The sequence below is a fragment of the Colletotrichum tamarilloi genome (assembly GCF_030869305.1).
Source record: "Colletotrichum tamarilloi strain Tom-12 chromosome Unknown Scaffold_16.1, whole genome shotgun sequence".
Taxonomy (NCBI): Eukaryota; Fungi; Ascomycota; class Sordariomycetes; order Glomerellales; family Glomerellaceae; genus Colletotrichum; species Colletotrichum tamarilloi.
The window spans coordinates 485,322-499,424 of record NW_026849399.1 but is presented as its reverse complement, the minus strand read 5'-3'; the positions used below and the strand labels follow the sequence as shown (position 1 = coordinate 499,424).

The following is a 14,103-nucleotide window of genomic DNA, read 5'->3' as shown; positions in this document are numbered from 1 at the left end:
TTCTCTTGCTTTCACGTTGTCTCGCAGTGAATCACGTCTGCAATGTTGTCTCGTACATAGGCTTCCATATAGCTCATGAAAGCACATGAACTTTACCTTGATCTATATCACACATATTACCATCAGAGATTAGCGAATGATTGCTTTCAAATAGTACTCGGATTTCACAATCTTATATCACTCTTGGAATTAAGACTTAGGTCAATATGATTTGAAACGTCATTCTTCGATGGCCATTATCTATAATTCCGAGCGGTCGTCGATGCGTTGCAGCAAATCCCAATCCAAGCTGTTAGGGCCAGAGGCCCAATGCTCACGAGAAGCCTCAATGTTGAGCCACCTATCCAGTCTATAAAGTTGGCACCCGCACAGCCGTAGACTATTCCATGGTATAAATGCATGTGTGCCCTGCCACCCTTGTCCATGCCTATCCTTGTTAAAATGTGTACCCGCCAATATAAACAAACAGTCCTTAACGCCGCCGATTGAGAGAGGTTTGATTTCTTAATTTGATGATCCTACCAATGCTACGCCGCCTTTTCAATGCGTAGAAGCGATGGCACCTGTGATGCCCAGCAAGGCCATTCCCATGAAACCAAAAAAGATGCAGAGATTCCGATTGTGGTTCAAACTTAGCGCCTCAACAAAGAGCTGAAGGCCGACGCTCACCATGATTCCAGCGGTAATGGCAAACATGCAAGCGTAAGAGACAGCATTCGGTGTGAGGTGAGTATGCTTCGCAAGTTTGAACCACAACACAGCAATGCCCGCACCCAAAGGCTGGCTAAGGCCACCGAGGATCGCGGCCCAGAACATAGCCCTCATGCGACTCCCAAGCGCCATGTACAACGGCAGTGCCATGGCAAATCCTTCAGTGATGTTGTGGACGAACAGCGCCATAAAGACATTGAAACCCAGTGCCGGGTTTGCGTGGTTCGTTGCGTAAGTAATGAAACCCTCTGGGAACTTGTGAAGCGCAATGGCGATTGAAGTCTGCAAGCCGAGAGAGAGGAAGGCATTGGTAGGTACGTGATGATGATGTTGCGCCTCGACATCTTCGTCCGCGTGTTCGCCGTCACCGTGAGCGTCATGATCGTGATGCGGTTGATCGTGGCCATGACTGTGACTGTGGTCGTGGTGGTGATGCGTCTCATCGTGCTCCGGCACCGGCAGAGGTTCCCTCGAAGCTGCGCGGCTAGTTCGCATTGTCCCACTGATTGGAGAGTTACACGAGGAACCACCCTCTTCCAAGTCTTCCAAATCCGTATGGCTATGAGCGTAAAAGTGCCCTGTATTGGTGCGCAGGATAGCCGGAGGCTTTGATGTGGATGTCGAGCGGCCGTTCAGGTGCTTGAAGCACTCCTGACCACAAGGATCCGTGTATCCAAAGCATGGCCCCTCTTCGTCGCAATTCGTCTTCGTGTCTTTGACGAAGGACATGACCCGCTGTTGGACTTGGGCCATGGACGGTCGTCTATCCACGGTGGGGCCACGGCTTCGCGAGGGTCGGGTCGTGGGAGTAGCGTGATTGGTGCTGAGACTCAGATTGCCCCTACTCGAGGCATGGCGCTTCGCCATGGGTGGTGCGCCGTTCTCGTGTGCAACCTCTCCATTCAGAAGTGGTGTAGACTCGGTAGCGTGGCCATTCTTTGCTATTCTATCAACAAGCGGCCGTCGAGAAGAGCGGCGACTAGAGGTATACAAAGAAGTCTTTCTGCTCTGGCTGCGCGATCGGGTATCGGTCTCGTTATGGTCATGTGTGTGATCGCAATCGACAACGTGAGATGGCATGTACTGATGCAGTAGGCGTGAAATGACCTGAATGCCAACAAAGCCTCCAATGAAGCAGGCCATGATAAGGAACCCAGCGATCTGGTCTTGGAAGCCATCCTCCTTAAGGTATTGTTTTGCGGATGGGAGCATGTTGTTCAACGCTGAGTAAAGCTGTTTTGCAAGCATAAAGTCAGTATGCGTTCGCCAGAATCCAATTGCGTGAGCTTCTGGGGTTCAACCCACCATGACACCGAAACTCAGACTAAGAGAGCATGCCAGGAAGGCATTGCTGTCTTGTATCCTAAAGTTGCGTTTCCCGGGGAGGTATCGTATAACGAGGTCGACACAGATGATAGATGCGCCCACGACACAAGCTGTCAAGCAAGCAAAAGGTTAGCCCATGTTCGTCGTAGGAGGCCAAGGCAGGACGCAGTGTGTGTTTGATCACCCACCTATTCCGCTCACGATGCACATGATCCACCCCCTGGTGTCGTTGTCAAGTTCCGTCGACTCCATGATGGGCAGCTCAGCTCAACACCTCCAATCGATGGCTGTAGGATGACTGTGTGCTCGGCGCATGCAGAATGGGATGCGTGATTTGATATTCTTCTCGTATGCGATTCGACCTATATGGTTCTCGAGTATCGTCGCAATCCTAGGAATTTGAATACGGTATATGGTTTAGGTGGCTGCGTCCGCAGCAGAGCGGCAGGCCTCTGACGTAGGGTAAGGTTGTATGTGCGCAAGGACCCGGTTGAATCGCAAGTGGTGTACGGTACGTAGGTTGGTCGTGGAAGACGCAGGTAGGATAGCTGGTGTATGAAAGGATATCAGGGTGCTAAGGTGAGGCCTTGAAGGTATTCGCCACGGGTTGGTGAGGAGAGGAGAGAAGAGGAGCGAGGAGGAGAAGTGAAGGCGTAGGTCTAGGGAACGAAGGAGTGTACGGTAATGTTGCAGAGAGAATAAGGTAAGGTGGTGATGTCGATGGCCGCTAGTAGATCAAATGCGTCTTTGCGCGCAGACTGGTGGGGAGACTGGGAGAGACTTCTGCGCCTTAAGCTTTCCACCTGCGTGGGACGTGGATTCGGGGGCGCTGAATCTGGCTCTGGCTCTGGCTCTGTTGGCGGGGCCGGTGCGTTGTTTCCCAGTGATGGTCCATGGCTGGGGAGGGGGGGGGGGGGGCCTTATGGGCCTGCCTTTTTCATGGGCTTTTCTTGCACCGGATTTTGAGAACCTTGATGGCCTTTCCCAGTCAGACTCGTCACCTTACTGATTAGTATTATGAGGGAGTCTCATGTCCCGACAGAGTCCGTTTCCCTTCCATTCTTACTTGCATGCTTTCTTCTGTTTTGGTCTCGTACCTACAGGCTGGTGCTACTAGGTTTATTCATCCTTCTTTTAGTCGATTGCCGCCCTGCAGCTTGCCGTCTGACCCTCCCCGAAAGCAACCCACCTTTTCTTCCTTTCTGATGCAGGAAACATGCGGCTCTTTTTCTAACGAGAGTTGAAGCGATGAACCAGCCAACACTAGGTACACTGAGAACGTAGGTTGTTTCGATCCTGCTGAGCCGGGCAAAGTCACGAAACAACGCAGAATGGTGCTATTGTTCGCCCCTTTGTTGGGGATCCCTCGCCCATGTCCCAGACCGAGTCAAGGCATGTTGACAGCTCACGTCCGTGAATGGATCAAGTCTTGGCTTTGAGAACCCGGATGGCGGGACGAGGTATCCACGTACCATACCTGACCTTACGAAGTACCTTATTCCTCGAGCCCCGTGATTTGCGCTAGCCGCCAACTCACTGAAGCCGCCCGAAGCGCCCTGCTAACAGAGAAGACTGCGCAACACGTGAAAGATCTATATTGCAATTGTGGTGGAAGCGGCATGCTAATGTTATGTCTTATTTGAATGCTTGATGCCAGTAGGCCAGGATCCCTCTTCAAAAAGAGAGTTTACGTCGCGCGCGCAGGGCAGAATTGCGCCACGAATCGGAGACTGGGATTTGGTCATCCGCAAGGCCCCGCCCTCACCGAGATACCGATCCCGGTGAGTATGTCACACCGAAGTCGTCGACCTCAACTTTTCCCATGGGCCCCTGCTCTGGTTTCCTTCCCACCCCACATCCACGGTCCACCTGCCTCACGCCGGCAAATGCTCGGGACAAGGAAGCTGCGTGGCTGCATCTCCTGCCGGCTGCCGCACTGAGCTGTTCCTTTTCCGAGTAGGTCCCTGGAAATCGCCGCCCCGGGCTATGCGCTGCCGACCGTTGCCCAAAATTTTCCAGCTCCGAGCTCCAGATCCCCGTCCCATGAGGTGAGACACCCACCACACCAACACCAGCAACATCATCACATGCCCTCTTCTCCTTGCCCCGTGGCCAGAGTAGTGTCAGCAACAGCGGATCCTTGAAATCGGGCAACTTTTCCAACTCCCTCTCCCGCCATCATATCGTGTCAGTTGCAAGAGACAAATAAAAAAAAAAGGCCGAAACCGTCTCCCCACGAACCGAACCGTCGCCATGTCGAAAACCACTTCCATCGCCCTCATGGCGCTAGGCGCCGGAGGCGGCGCCGCGCTCACGGCCTCGATCTACTCCATGCGCTCCCAAAAGCAACCTCCCACCGCGACGACAACGGCACCGACGACAACCTCCTCCTTCTCGACAGCTCCCACCGTCCCCGTCCCCAGCACGCAAGTCTTCACCAACCCCAACGCCGTCCCGCTCCCTCCCTCACCCTCCGGCGGCCCGGGTCCCGTTCCCGTAGCGTCAGGCAGCCCCGTCGACCCAGCAGGCATCTTCGAATACGGCTTCCCGGGCCCCGTAGCCGACCTCGCGACCCGGCAAGGGCTCGTCTCCTCCTTCGACCGCCGCACCCGCAACCCGCACTACGTCGTCGAGCACATCACACCCGCCTCCCTCGCCCAGCGCGACGGCGACCGCAAGCACAGCGTCTTCCTCGAAGACGCCTCCGTCCCCGAAAAGTTCCAGGCCAAGCTCAAGGATTACTTCCGCAGCGGCTACGACCGCGGCCACCAGGTCCCCGCCGCCGACTGCAAGTGGTCCCAAAAGGCCATGGACGACACCTTTTACCTCACAAACATGTGCCCGCAGGTCGGCGACGGCTTCAACCGCGATTACTGGGCCCATTTCGAGGACTTTTGCCGCCGCCTGACGACGCGGTACCCGTCTGTCCGCATCGTCACCGGACCCTTGTACCTCCCCAAGCGCGACCCCGTCGACGGCAAGTGGTACACCAAATACGAGGTCATCGGCAACCCGCCCAACGTCGCTGTGCCGACGCACTTTTACAAGGTCATCTTCGCCGAGGACGGGAAGGCCGGCGGCAACGTCGCCATTGGCGCCTTTGTGATGCCCAACGCGCCCATCCCCAACAGCAAGCCGCTATCAGAGTTTGAGATGCCGCTCGAGGCCGTGGAGCGCGCTGCGGGACTCGAGTTTGCGAGCAAGCTTGCGCCGCAGCGCCGCAAGAGGCTCTGTACCGAGGCGACGTGCGCAATTGTCGTCAAGGAGTACGCGGATAGGCAGAAGCAGATTGGTGGTGGCGGCAAGGGCCGTTCATAGAATGGGTCGGCGGGGTTGCGCAAGGATGACGGAGGAGTGCGTGGGGAGGTTGCTTTCCGATATGGACCGTTGGGGTTTCTTCTATTTGGCGGGGATTTAGCATGAGGCCGAGCTGGCTCTCCATAGTTGTCCTTTGCTTTCACATATGTACCATCACTGTACCTTGAAAGGGGGAAGCGACCGAGGAGAGAGAGAGGCAGAAACAGACCAGGGGTCGGCTGCATCGCATATTTGTATACACAGAGCTACGACACAAGCATCATGCGAAGGGATCCCAAGCCACAAGCTGTGGGGCACATGTACACTAGACAAGCCTGGTCAGTCGACAGTTGTCGACAGCATGCCTTCGCATACGTATATCATCACATTGTCCAAAGATGCAGAGTTCCTCGAGTACCGTGACTTGACTTGTGTGTTTTTTGGTTCCCCTCCAGCGCCAGGGTATCATCAACCCGTTACTTCCTCCTCAAAGCCACTATTCGTACACTGAAAGGACCGCCGAGTGCCGGAGAAATCCAAATCGACGACTTCCGAGTCGTATTTTGCCTTCCTACCACCAGTTTGCGGTTTCCACGCCCCCTACGCCCGCCCCAATACATTTACGCTCTCCTAACGGGACCGCGTATAGTTCCCACGTCGCTGCTCCTGCTTCAGACTCTCCTCCTGACTAGGAAGCGGCGCCCGCCTGCCGCCACGGCCACCGTCGTCGCGGTCTCTGTGGTTGTTGTTCGCGCCAGGAGGCGGCGGCATGGACATGGGCATGGGCGGGAACCCGGGCGGCGGCACGAAATTCGGCGGCGGCACCATGCCGGGCGGCGGCGCGAAGCCACCTGGTGGCGGGGGAGGTAAGGTGCCGCCGGCCTTTTGGATCATTTCGGCAATCTTGGCCAGGTCGGCTGGGTTGCTCGGGTCGATGCCGCCGGGGAGACCTGGGATCATGGGCGGCGGCGGTGCACCGTTTAGCCCGGGCAGGGGGAAGGGTAGGGGCGGAGGGGGTGCGCCACCTGCGCCGCCGACGCCGGGGATCATCGGCGGTGGCGGGACGGGACCACCTGCGCCGCCGTTCTGCGGCATCGAGAGGCCCGGTAGGCCCGGTAGTCCAGGAAGACCAGGGAGGCCTGGGAACCCAGGGACCATGGGTTGCTTGAGAGGCATCTTCTGGTCGACGAGGCCGTCCATCTCGTCTTCCATCTCCATCTCCTCCTCCTCCTGACGCTGGCGGCGCCCGCCGCGGCGGTCCCATGTGCCGTTGGCCTCGGCGGCGGTCTCGCCGACGTGGTAGCGGTCCTGGAAGACGTCTGCGTCGCCGGGCCGCTTGCGAGACCAGAAGCGCGTGATGCGGTCGTTCGAGCCCGAGGCGAGGATGTGGCCTAGCGGGTGCCAGTCGAGAGACCAGATGGCAAAGTCGTGGGCAAAGGGGACCTTGTGGGCGGGATATATCGTCTGCGCCGGGGTCGTCGACGGGTCGGAGCTGTCGTAGGGGGCTACGGAGTTTGCGTGACCGGCGGGCGTGTTGGGCTCGTCAAGGATGTAGTGGTACAGGGAGCCGTCGTGGCCGCCTGTGCTGAGGAGGTTGGAGTGGACTGGGTGCCAGGCGATGGTCGAAATGTCCTTTTCGTGGCCCTTGAGCAGGCAGATGTCGCGCATCATTCGGAGGTCGAAGACGCGGGCCGTCTGGTCTCGTGCTGACGTTGCCAGGCAGTCGCCCTGGACCTTTTCGAACAGCGTCTTTGTGATTGTGTTTTTGTGGCCGTGGAGGGTGGTCAGGCACCGGCCTGTCCTGGGATCCCACAGCTTGACCAGATGGTCTTTTGAGCCTGATACTAACAAGCCCTTTGTCGGATGCCAGTCGCAGCTCTTGGCGTCCCAGCCGTGGCCCTTGAGGGTCGACTCCTCCACTCCTCCAGCAAAATCAAAAATTTTGAGCGTCGAGTCGTCGCATGCAGTGACGAATTTGGAGTCGTTGGGGCTGAATGCGAGGTCTCTGACCGGATCGTTATGTGCGGCGATGCTCTGAAGGTTGTTGAAATTGGGCTGCCAGTACTTGACGCTTCCGTCGTGGTCGGCAGAGATGAGCCAGTCGTCGTTGTGAGAATAGGCGAGAGCTCTGATGGCGGAATCGTGGGCCTGCATAATGGTCTCGAAGTTGAATCCGGTACCGTTCCATAATGTGAACTCTCCGCTGCTCGACGCGGTCAACAGGCGGCGTCCTTCTGGCGTCCACCTGACGACGTTGACCGGGTGCTTGATCTTGTTCAGTGATGAGTGTAGGTGCTTCACTGGGATTGTGTCACCGGGATCTGTCCTCCTCGCGGCGGGTGGTATGAACTGTGAGCATGTTAGTGTCAGGGATGCAGATGAGGAGAAGGCGACCTTGTAGAGGACTCACATCAACGATGAAGCTGGCACTTGGCCTCTCGACTTCTCCGGTGTATGCATCGCCGTCAAGTGGCGAGCGATGGCGCATCCAGTTGGCGACGGTTGAGCCATAATCAGTAACAGGACCTGGGGACGTCAGTTATATGCTCGTGGAAGCTAGTCTTTGTCTCAAGCGCGCAGGAGTTTGAGATGAGAAGTCCAGATGGTGTTCGCCCCTGTCTCTCATCATGTAGGCTGAGGGCTTCCGCTCTGGGTATTCTACGCATGAGCTCGTGCTAGAGAATCTAGGTAAAAACTCACGTCGACCCCTGGCTCTCACGAAACCGCCATCTTGACCATCTCCATCACCGCCTGGGCCTCCTCCTCCTCCTCCTCTCCTGCCATGGTGATCCCCTCGAGGATCATACGCCATCTTTAAACTCTCATGAGGGTTTCGCAATCTCTCTTTGTTGATATTGAGCTCATATGTAGTTTATGGCTGATGAAATAAACCCCGAAATTGCAGTGAAATGTGAAATGGCGTTTGTTGGTGAGGGAGCTTCAGCATTGTTCGGTTCCACGAGGTTGGTACGTCGCCAATGACAGTGAAAACGACCGCGACGCGTGCACAGGCCAGCTACTTTTCTCGCAGTCACATGACCCAGGGAGCTGAGAGCTGGGAGCTGGGAGCTCTGCTGTGGACTGAAGGAAGGATGCACAGAGGCACGTCCCTTCCAACGTCGTCAATTTCGGTCGATGAGCTAATGCAGCCTGGGTACGTACCCGTTCACTTCCCGGGAAGGTCGACGGCCCACGGTTTTTATCGGTTTTCTTATCCGGGCCAATATCGGGGCGCCCATGTCCCAAATTTCCATTCCCATGCCACGAATGCCCAAAAATATCCCGCGATTCTTCGTGAGGTGATAATTTATGGCAAGGTGCGATTTCTTCTGGCCCCTCTCCCCACTGCTCAGTCAGTCAGGCACTTTCACATGTGATTTTTCAGTTGCAAAGCCACGGCTCCCTCCTCGTTTTTCTCTAGACTCTGACTCCCAAGTTCCCTGGACCCACGAGGTGAACCCCATGTTGGACCACTCAGAGCTGCCACCGGGGATCGCCGTCACTATCCGTGGAGCCGTAGAGACCCTTGGCGTGCATTGGATGCATGCGACTTTTCTCTCTCTCAAGGCCTCAACTTGCCTAGGCTGGCGGCGTCAGGATGCAGGATGTGTTGGGTGATTTTAAACACAACGGGCTTTTTGCTCTCTGTCTCTCTGGGCTGTCTCCTTCTCTGCGGTCATGCATTAGCGCTGGCTTTGAGGCGCTCTCCGTTGATCCAGCCAGGTTCCGGGTCAGACAGCTCAACGACCCTGACATTCTCAAGGTCCCCCCTTCCAATCCCGCCCCAATGGGCCGTGCCATCGTATCTACCTTACCTTACCTTAGTACCTTGGCCCGTCGTCACTCGTCTCTCTCTTTTTCGTAAATTCTGTTTTGTTTACTTCATCTCTCCTGCATTTCCATGTCTCTGATCAGTTCTCTGCATCGCATCTCTTCAACTGGCCCGTCCTGCACGCCGTCTGCATTCTTGTCGTCAGCGCGCCTCCTCTTCCATCATTCCTCCACGTTGATGAACGAATCCCCACGCTACAAGGCCTAATGGCGTCGGCCTAGCTTCCTCCACCTGGTTTTCCCTCCGACTACATACCTCACTTACCTTTCCCCCCCCCTGTGCCTTGACGTACCCCCTTCTTTAAAGCTACCTCACCACTCAATCATTTTCCTGCACCTCAGCCATTGCCCCTCACCAGGCACAGCCAAAAGGCCAATGCGCCCTACCTGGTCCATCCAATCCAGATAAAATAGCTTCTCCTCAGTTCTGAAAGGAGCTCAAATCGATTCGCGGGCGCCGTCCGTTTTCCCTTTGGAAACGCCGGCTACAAAGTCAATCCGTACTCTTCATCTTGCCTGACCCGGCCGCGCGCGGTGTCTTGCATTAGAGATCTATACTAACGAGTCCGATATCTTATCGCGCTTGCCACCACTTCACTCCCTGCATTGCATATACATAGCTCTTCCCTGACAGCCTACCTACACGTCTCCTCACTTTATACTTTCACCCATCTTTCCCCCTCGTCATCCACTACGGCCGCTTTTCCTTTTTCCCTCCTCCTCTCTCTTACATTCTTGTTGAGGACCCAATAGCTCCAGGGACGTCTTGCCCGTCATGAACACGGCCACGGTGACGAGCCTTGAGAGCTCAAGCACCACCACTACCTCCTCCTCTCTGCGGAACAAGCACAATGGCACCTCCAATGGCACTTCCAACCCCAAGGCCGCCGTCAAGCCGACTACACCCGACACCAACCGCACGACCGACGAGCTGAGGAGGGCTATTCAAAAGAAATACAGACACGTCGCTGCCGTCCACTCCAAATCGCGCCCATCAACCCTGAGCCATGACTCTAACACGGCCCCGAGCTTCATTGGCTTCAGGAACTTAATGATTATTGTATTAAGTACGTCGAGCCGATGCCGGAGCTGCTTCAATGGCATTGGCTAACCAAGCATAGTTGTCGGTAATCTTCGTCTGATGATGGAGAACATTCAAAAAGTAGGCTTCAACGAATTGTTCTTGATATGAAGACACACCTCACTAATCAGGCGCTTGTAGTACGGTGTCTTGATTTGTGTTCGCTGCCACGATTTCCGCCAGCAAGATCTCGCTCTCGGCTTGGGCTTATATCTTCTGATCCCTTGTCATCTTATCGCCGCGTACCTAATCGAACTGGCTGCCGCCCAGCAAGCAAGGGGCCTGCGGGCGAAATCGAAAGACGGAGCCGCCAGCCCAACAGAGGACCAGCGCGCGAGGTTTAACTCGACCTGGAAGGTTATCGCTTGGATCCACGCCGTTAACATCACTCTCGCTCTGACCGTTACATCCTACGTCGTGTACTTCCACATTCATCACCCCTTGATCGGCACCCTGACTGAGCTCCACGCCATCATCGTCTGGCTCAAGACAGCGTCGTACGCCTTTACGAACCGAGATCTGCGTCATGCCTACTTGCATCCTGTCAAGGGCGAACTTGCCGCCATGCCCGAAATTTACCAGCAGTGCCCGTATCCTCAGAACATTTCGATGCACAACCTGGCATACTTCTGGTGGGCACCGACATTGGTCTACCAGCCCGCGTATCCGAGGACGGACAAGATCAGATGGGTCTTTGTCGCGAAGCGCATGGCAGAAGTGTTTGGCCTGGGTGTCTTTATCTGGTTCGCTAGCGCCCAGTACGCCGCGCCTGTCCTCATCAACTCTCTTGATAAGATTGCCTCTCTGGACGTCCCCAAGATTCTCGAGCGGCTGATGAAACTCTCGACGATTTCTCTGGTCATCTGGCTCGCCGGCTTTTTTGCCCTCTTCCAATCGTTTCTCAACGCTCTCGCCGAAGTTACCCGGTTCGGTGACCGGTGTTTCTACGAGGACTGGTGGAACAGCGAGAGCTTGGGTGCATACTGGCGATTGTGGAACAAGCCCGTATACCAGTACTTCAAGCGTCATGTCTACTCACCCCTCATTGGCCGAGGATGGAGCCCAAGGGCCGCGCAACTGGCCGTCTTCTTCGCGTCTGCCGTCCTGCACGAGGTTCTTGTTGGTATCCCGACACATAACATTATTGGTAAGTCGTCCCGGGGGAAATACTCGTACAGTCAGTCGGCTAACAAAGAAAAACAGGTGTTGCTTTTGCGGGCATGTTCTTCCAACTTCCCCTTATTGCCCTCACCACCCCCCTGGAAAAGATGCAGTCTCCCACGGGTCGCATGCTCGGCAACTGCATTTTCTGGGTCTCGTTTACCATCCTCGGGCAGCCCTTTGCAGCTTTGATGTACTTTTACGCGTGGCAGGCCAAGTACGGCAGCGTCAGCAGGCAAATGGCCTGTAATTCGGTTGCAAGCTCGTAACTAGCGAAAACAATCGTCAAATGGGGCACGGCGTTGGCCTGGTAATCTTTCTATGTACACTATGATTTCTGGGTTTTAGACGAAACACAATAATTGGCAGTTGGCTCAACATGTCATTCTTCAATTTGCGTGCCATGACGTGCCCATACTAACTACCCGCAAAAGGGAATCATGGTCCCGACACGCTTGCGATAGTCCTCATAATCCTGTCCAAAGAACCTGACCAACAGCTCCTCCTCGTGTCGTATCCTCTTTGAAAAAAAGTACCACAACACGACGGCGTACGCCACCAGCGACACCACGTTCCCCATGACGAGCTGCGTGCCGATAGCCCACCAGAAGAAGCCAAAGTACGAAGGGTGCCGAAAGTAGGCGTACACGCCGCCCGTGACGAGGGTATGGGACTCTGCGCGGTAGTGCTGGATGGTGTGGTTGAAGCTCTGGCCCGCCGTGACCATGGCCGCGGAGCGGACCGCCTGGCCCAGCCCGACCAGAAGCAGACCCGCAATCAGGAAGGAGGGTCGGAGGCCGAAGGGCGCCCAGGCGCTGTCGGGGAAGATGAGGTTCGTGAGGAGGCACTCTAGGAAGGCTGTTGCGTGGGCGATTGCGTAGGCGGGCCAGTTTGCTGTCAGGAGGTAGGCGTGGACTGTCGCTTGCGGGGTGTTGTAGGCTGCCGTTGTGTAGAATTCGAGAAAGTGGAAGAGGGAGAGGGCGGAGAGGAAGAAGGGGAGGCGCCAGAGCGGGGACGAGGTGGTCAGGAGGAGGAGGGACAGGGAGAGGAGGCCGAGGGTGAAGGTCGTGCCGAGGAGGAAGGCGCGGAGGGCGATGCCGGCGAGGGATTTTGGTTGGTTTGGGTAGTATTCTTTTCCTGGGATTGGGGGGTCCTGGGGGCGGGCGTCGCTGGGGGGGATGTTAGCTTGGGGGTCTTTGTGGCGGTTGTGGTTGCGGTTCGGGAGGTTTGATGGTTGGGAGTAGAGGGGGTTCGTGGGCGTGCGTGAAGACATGGCGATGGTGGGGGTCTTGGTGTTGAGGGGCAGAAGGAGGTTCGCAGAACTGGACGTCCTTTGGAGGTGTCCGAGGACGTCAAGGTCGCAGCCACATTTGCTCGCCTCACTTCACTTCCCACCAGGGATAGGACAGAACAGGACAGGACAGGACGGTACGGGACCGGACATGTGCGGAGAGGAAACGGGGTACGGGAGATCGGGGCGGTGTTCTTGTGATTGATGCCGGGACCGAGGGTGGTGTGGCTGAGTTTGCGGCTCTGGTTGAAGCAAGACGAGAAAGGGAAGGCACAGGAAAGGGAAGGTGACGGATAGCAAGGTAAGGTAGGGAAAGGTAGAGAGAGATAGGTACTAGGCAATGTAGATAGGTACTTACACCCGACGGAAAGTCGACATGGTTGTGGCTGGCTGACTTGTGTGAAAAGATGCGTTGATCCGATGTTTCTGTGAATCCAAGCAGGTCGGGTTAAGCCACTCGGGAGCCCACATGCAGAGTCGTGGTGGTGGCGGCCGCGGGATGCGGGATACGGCAAAGGGGCAGATGCGAGCGTGGCAGAGTTTACGTTGCGAGAAAAAACAGAGCCTCAACGAGCCGCGGAACGACGTTGAGACTGGAAGAGCGCTGTTTGTGGCGGGGCAAGTTGGCTCTAGCTTCTTTTGTGGCCGTCATTTACATGCGAGAAGAACCAATGCGAGCCCAAGTTTCCCGTTTTTTGCAACACTGACACAGACGTCTACGGATAGTTGCGACGAAAGGGAAAAGCGGGAAGAAGGGCAAAGAGGAAAACGAAAAACTTGGCAGTGCTGGTAACTCTGTTCGAGTTCAGAACATGGCGGTTCTGTGGCGGTGGGCTTGTGATGGGTTTGCGATGGAGTGAATTAGGTAGTAAAAGTAAAGTATGAAGTCGGCGTTCGTCAGCCAACATGCGTGGAAACGGAGTCTCTCGGATTCGTGAATTGCGAGACTCCGACGTCCAGTGTGGGTGATGGGGTGCGTTCTCCCGGTCGTTTGCTGCAATTCTCGGAGGTATTCGAGTATGTACTATACTAGCAAGAATCGTGGAGATGTGGACGTGAGACTGCACAGACGTTGGATCCTTCTTTCTGTACTGCGCAGACTGTGGAATCCAAGATGCGGAATCAGGTGTCGTCCCCCACCGTTTCTTTCCAGCGTTAGTCTCTCCACCTCAGCCCAGCTAGGGGATGCTGAGGTTATTCCCGTTGTGATGTCAGGTAAGGCTGTTCTACTCAATGGGTTCTTCAACAATTCCCTGCCCCAGGTATTCAACGAGGAAGAATACGAGGGAGGGACGGGAGAAACGGAATCTGGCAATTCAATGTTTTGCTGTGGCTGACAGATAGAGACAGACGGATAGAGATGACGACCTGGAGTGAGTGCGTCGTGTCTGTCTGGTGCACACAC

General features: G+C 55.8%; 5 protein-coding genes across 5 annotated transcripts; 2 read left to right on the top strand and 3 right to left on the bottom strand.

Annotated features, from left to right (window-relative positions):
* Positions 1–540: 540 nt before the first annotated feature.
* CTAM01_06104 (ZIP Zinc transporter) lies at positions 541–2,289 on the bottom strand (the record flags this gene model as incomplete). Its single annotated transcript, XM_060522134.1, has 3 exons — positions 541–1,944; positions 2,017–2,147; positions 2,226–2,289. 3 exons carry the CDS (start codon positions 2,287–2,289, stop codon positions 541–543), a joined length of 1,599 nt encoding a protein of 532 aa, XP_060383324.1.
* Positions 2,290–4,290: 2,001 nt separating this feature from the next.
* CTAM01_06103 (DNA/RNA non-specific endonuclease) lies at positions 4,291–5,355 on the top strand (the record flags this gene model as incomplete). Its single annotated transcript, XM_060522133.1, has 1 exon — positions 4,291–5,355. The coding sequence occupies one exon, from the start codon at positions 4,291–4,293 to the stop codon at positions 5,353–5,355; it is 1,065 nt and encodes a 354-aa protein (XP_060383323.1).
* Positions 5,356–5,964: 609 nt separating this feature from the next.
* On the bottom strand, positions 5,965–8,146 carry CTAM01_06102 (WD domain-containing protein; the record flags this gene model as incomplete). The annotated part of the gene is made up of 3 exons (XM_060522132.1): positions 5,965–7,683; positions 7,745–7,860; positions 8,035–8,146. The coding sequence occupies 3 exons, from the start codon at positions 8,144–8,146 to the stop codon at positions 5,965–5,967; spliced, it is 1,947 nt and encodes a 648-aa protein (XP_060383322.1).
* Positions 8,147–9,940: 1,794 nt separating this feature from the next.
* CTAM01_06101 (MBOAT family protein) lies at positions 9,941–11,676 on the top strand (the record flags this gene model as incomplete). Its single annotated transcript, XM_060522131.1, has 4 exons — positions 9,941–10,232; positions 10,287–10,327; positions 10,388–11,393; positions 11,450–11,676. The coding sequence occupies 4 exons, from the start codon at positions 9,941–9,943 to the stop codon at positions 11,674–11,676; spliced, it is 1,566 nt and encodes a 521-aa protein (XP_060383321.1).
* Positions 11,677–11,828: 152 nt separating this feature from the next.
* CTAM01_06100 (isoprenylcysteine carboxyl methyltransferase) lies at positions 11,829–13,076 on the bottom strand (the record flags this gene model as incomplete). The annotated part of the gene is made up of 2 exons (XM_060522130.1): positions 11,829–12,738; positions 13,057–13,076. The coding sequence occupies 2 exons, from the start codon at positions 13,074–13,076 to the stop codon at positions 11,829–11,831; spliced, it is 930 nt and encodes a 309-aa protein (XP_060383320.1).
* Between the last annotated feature and the right edge of the window lie 1,027 nt (positions 13,077–14,103).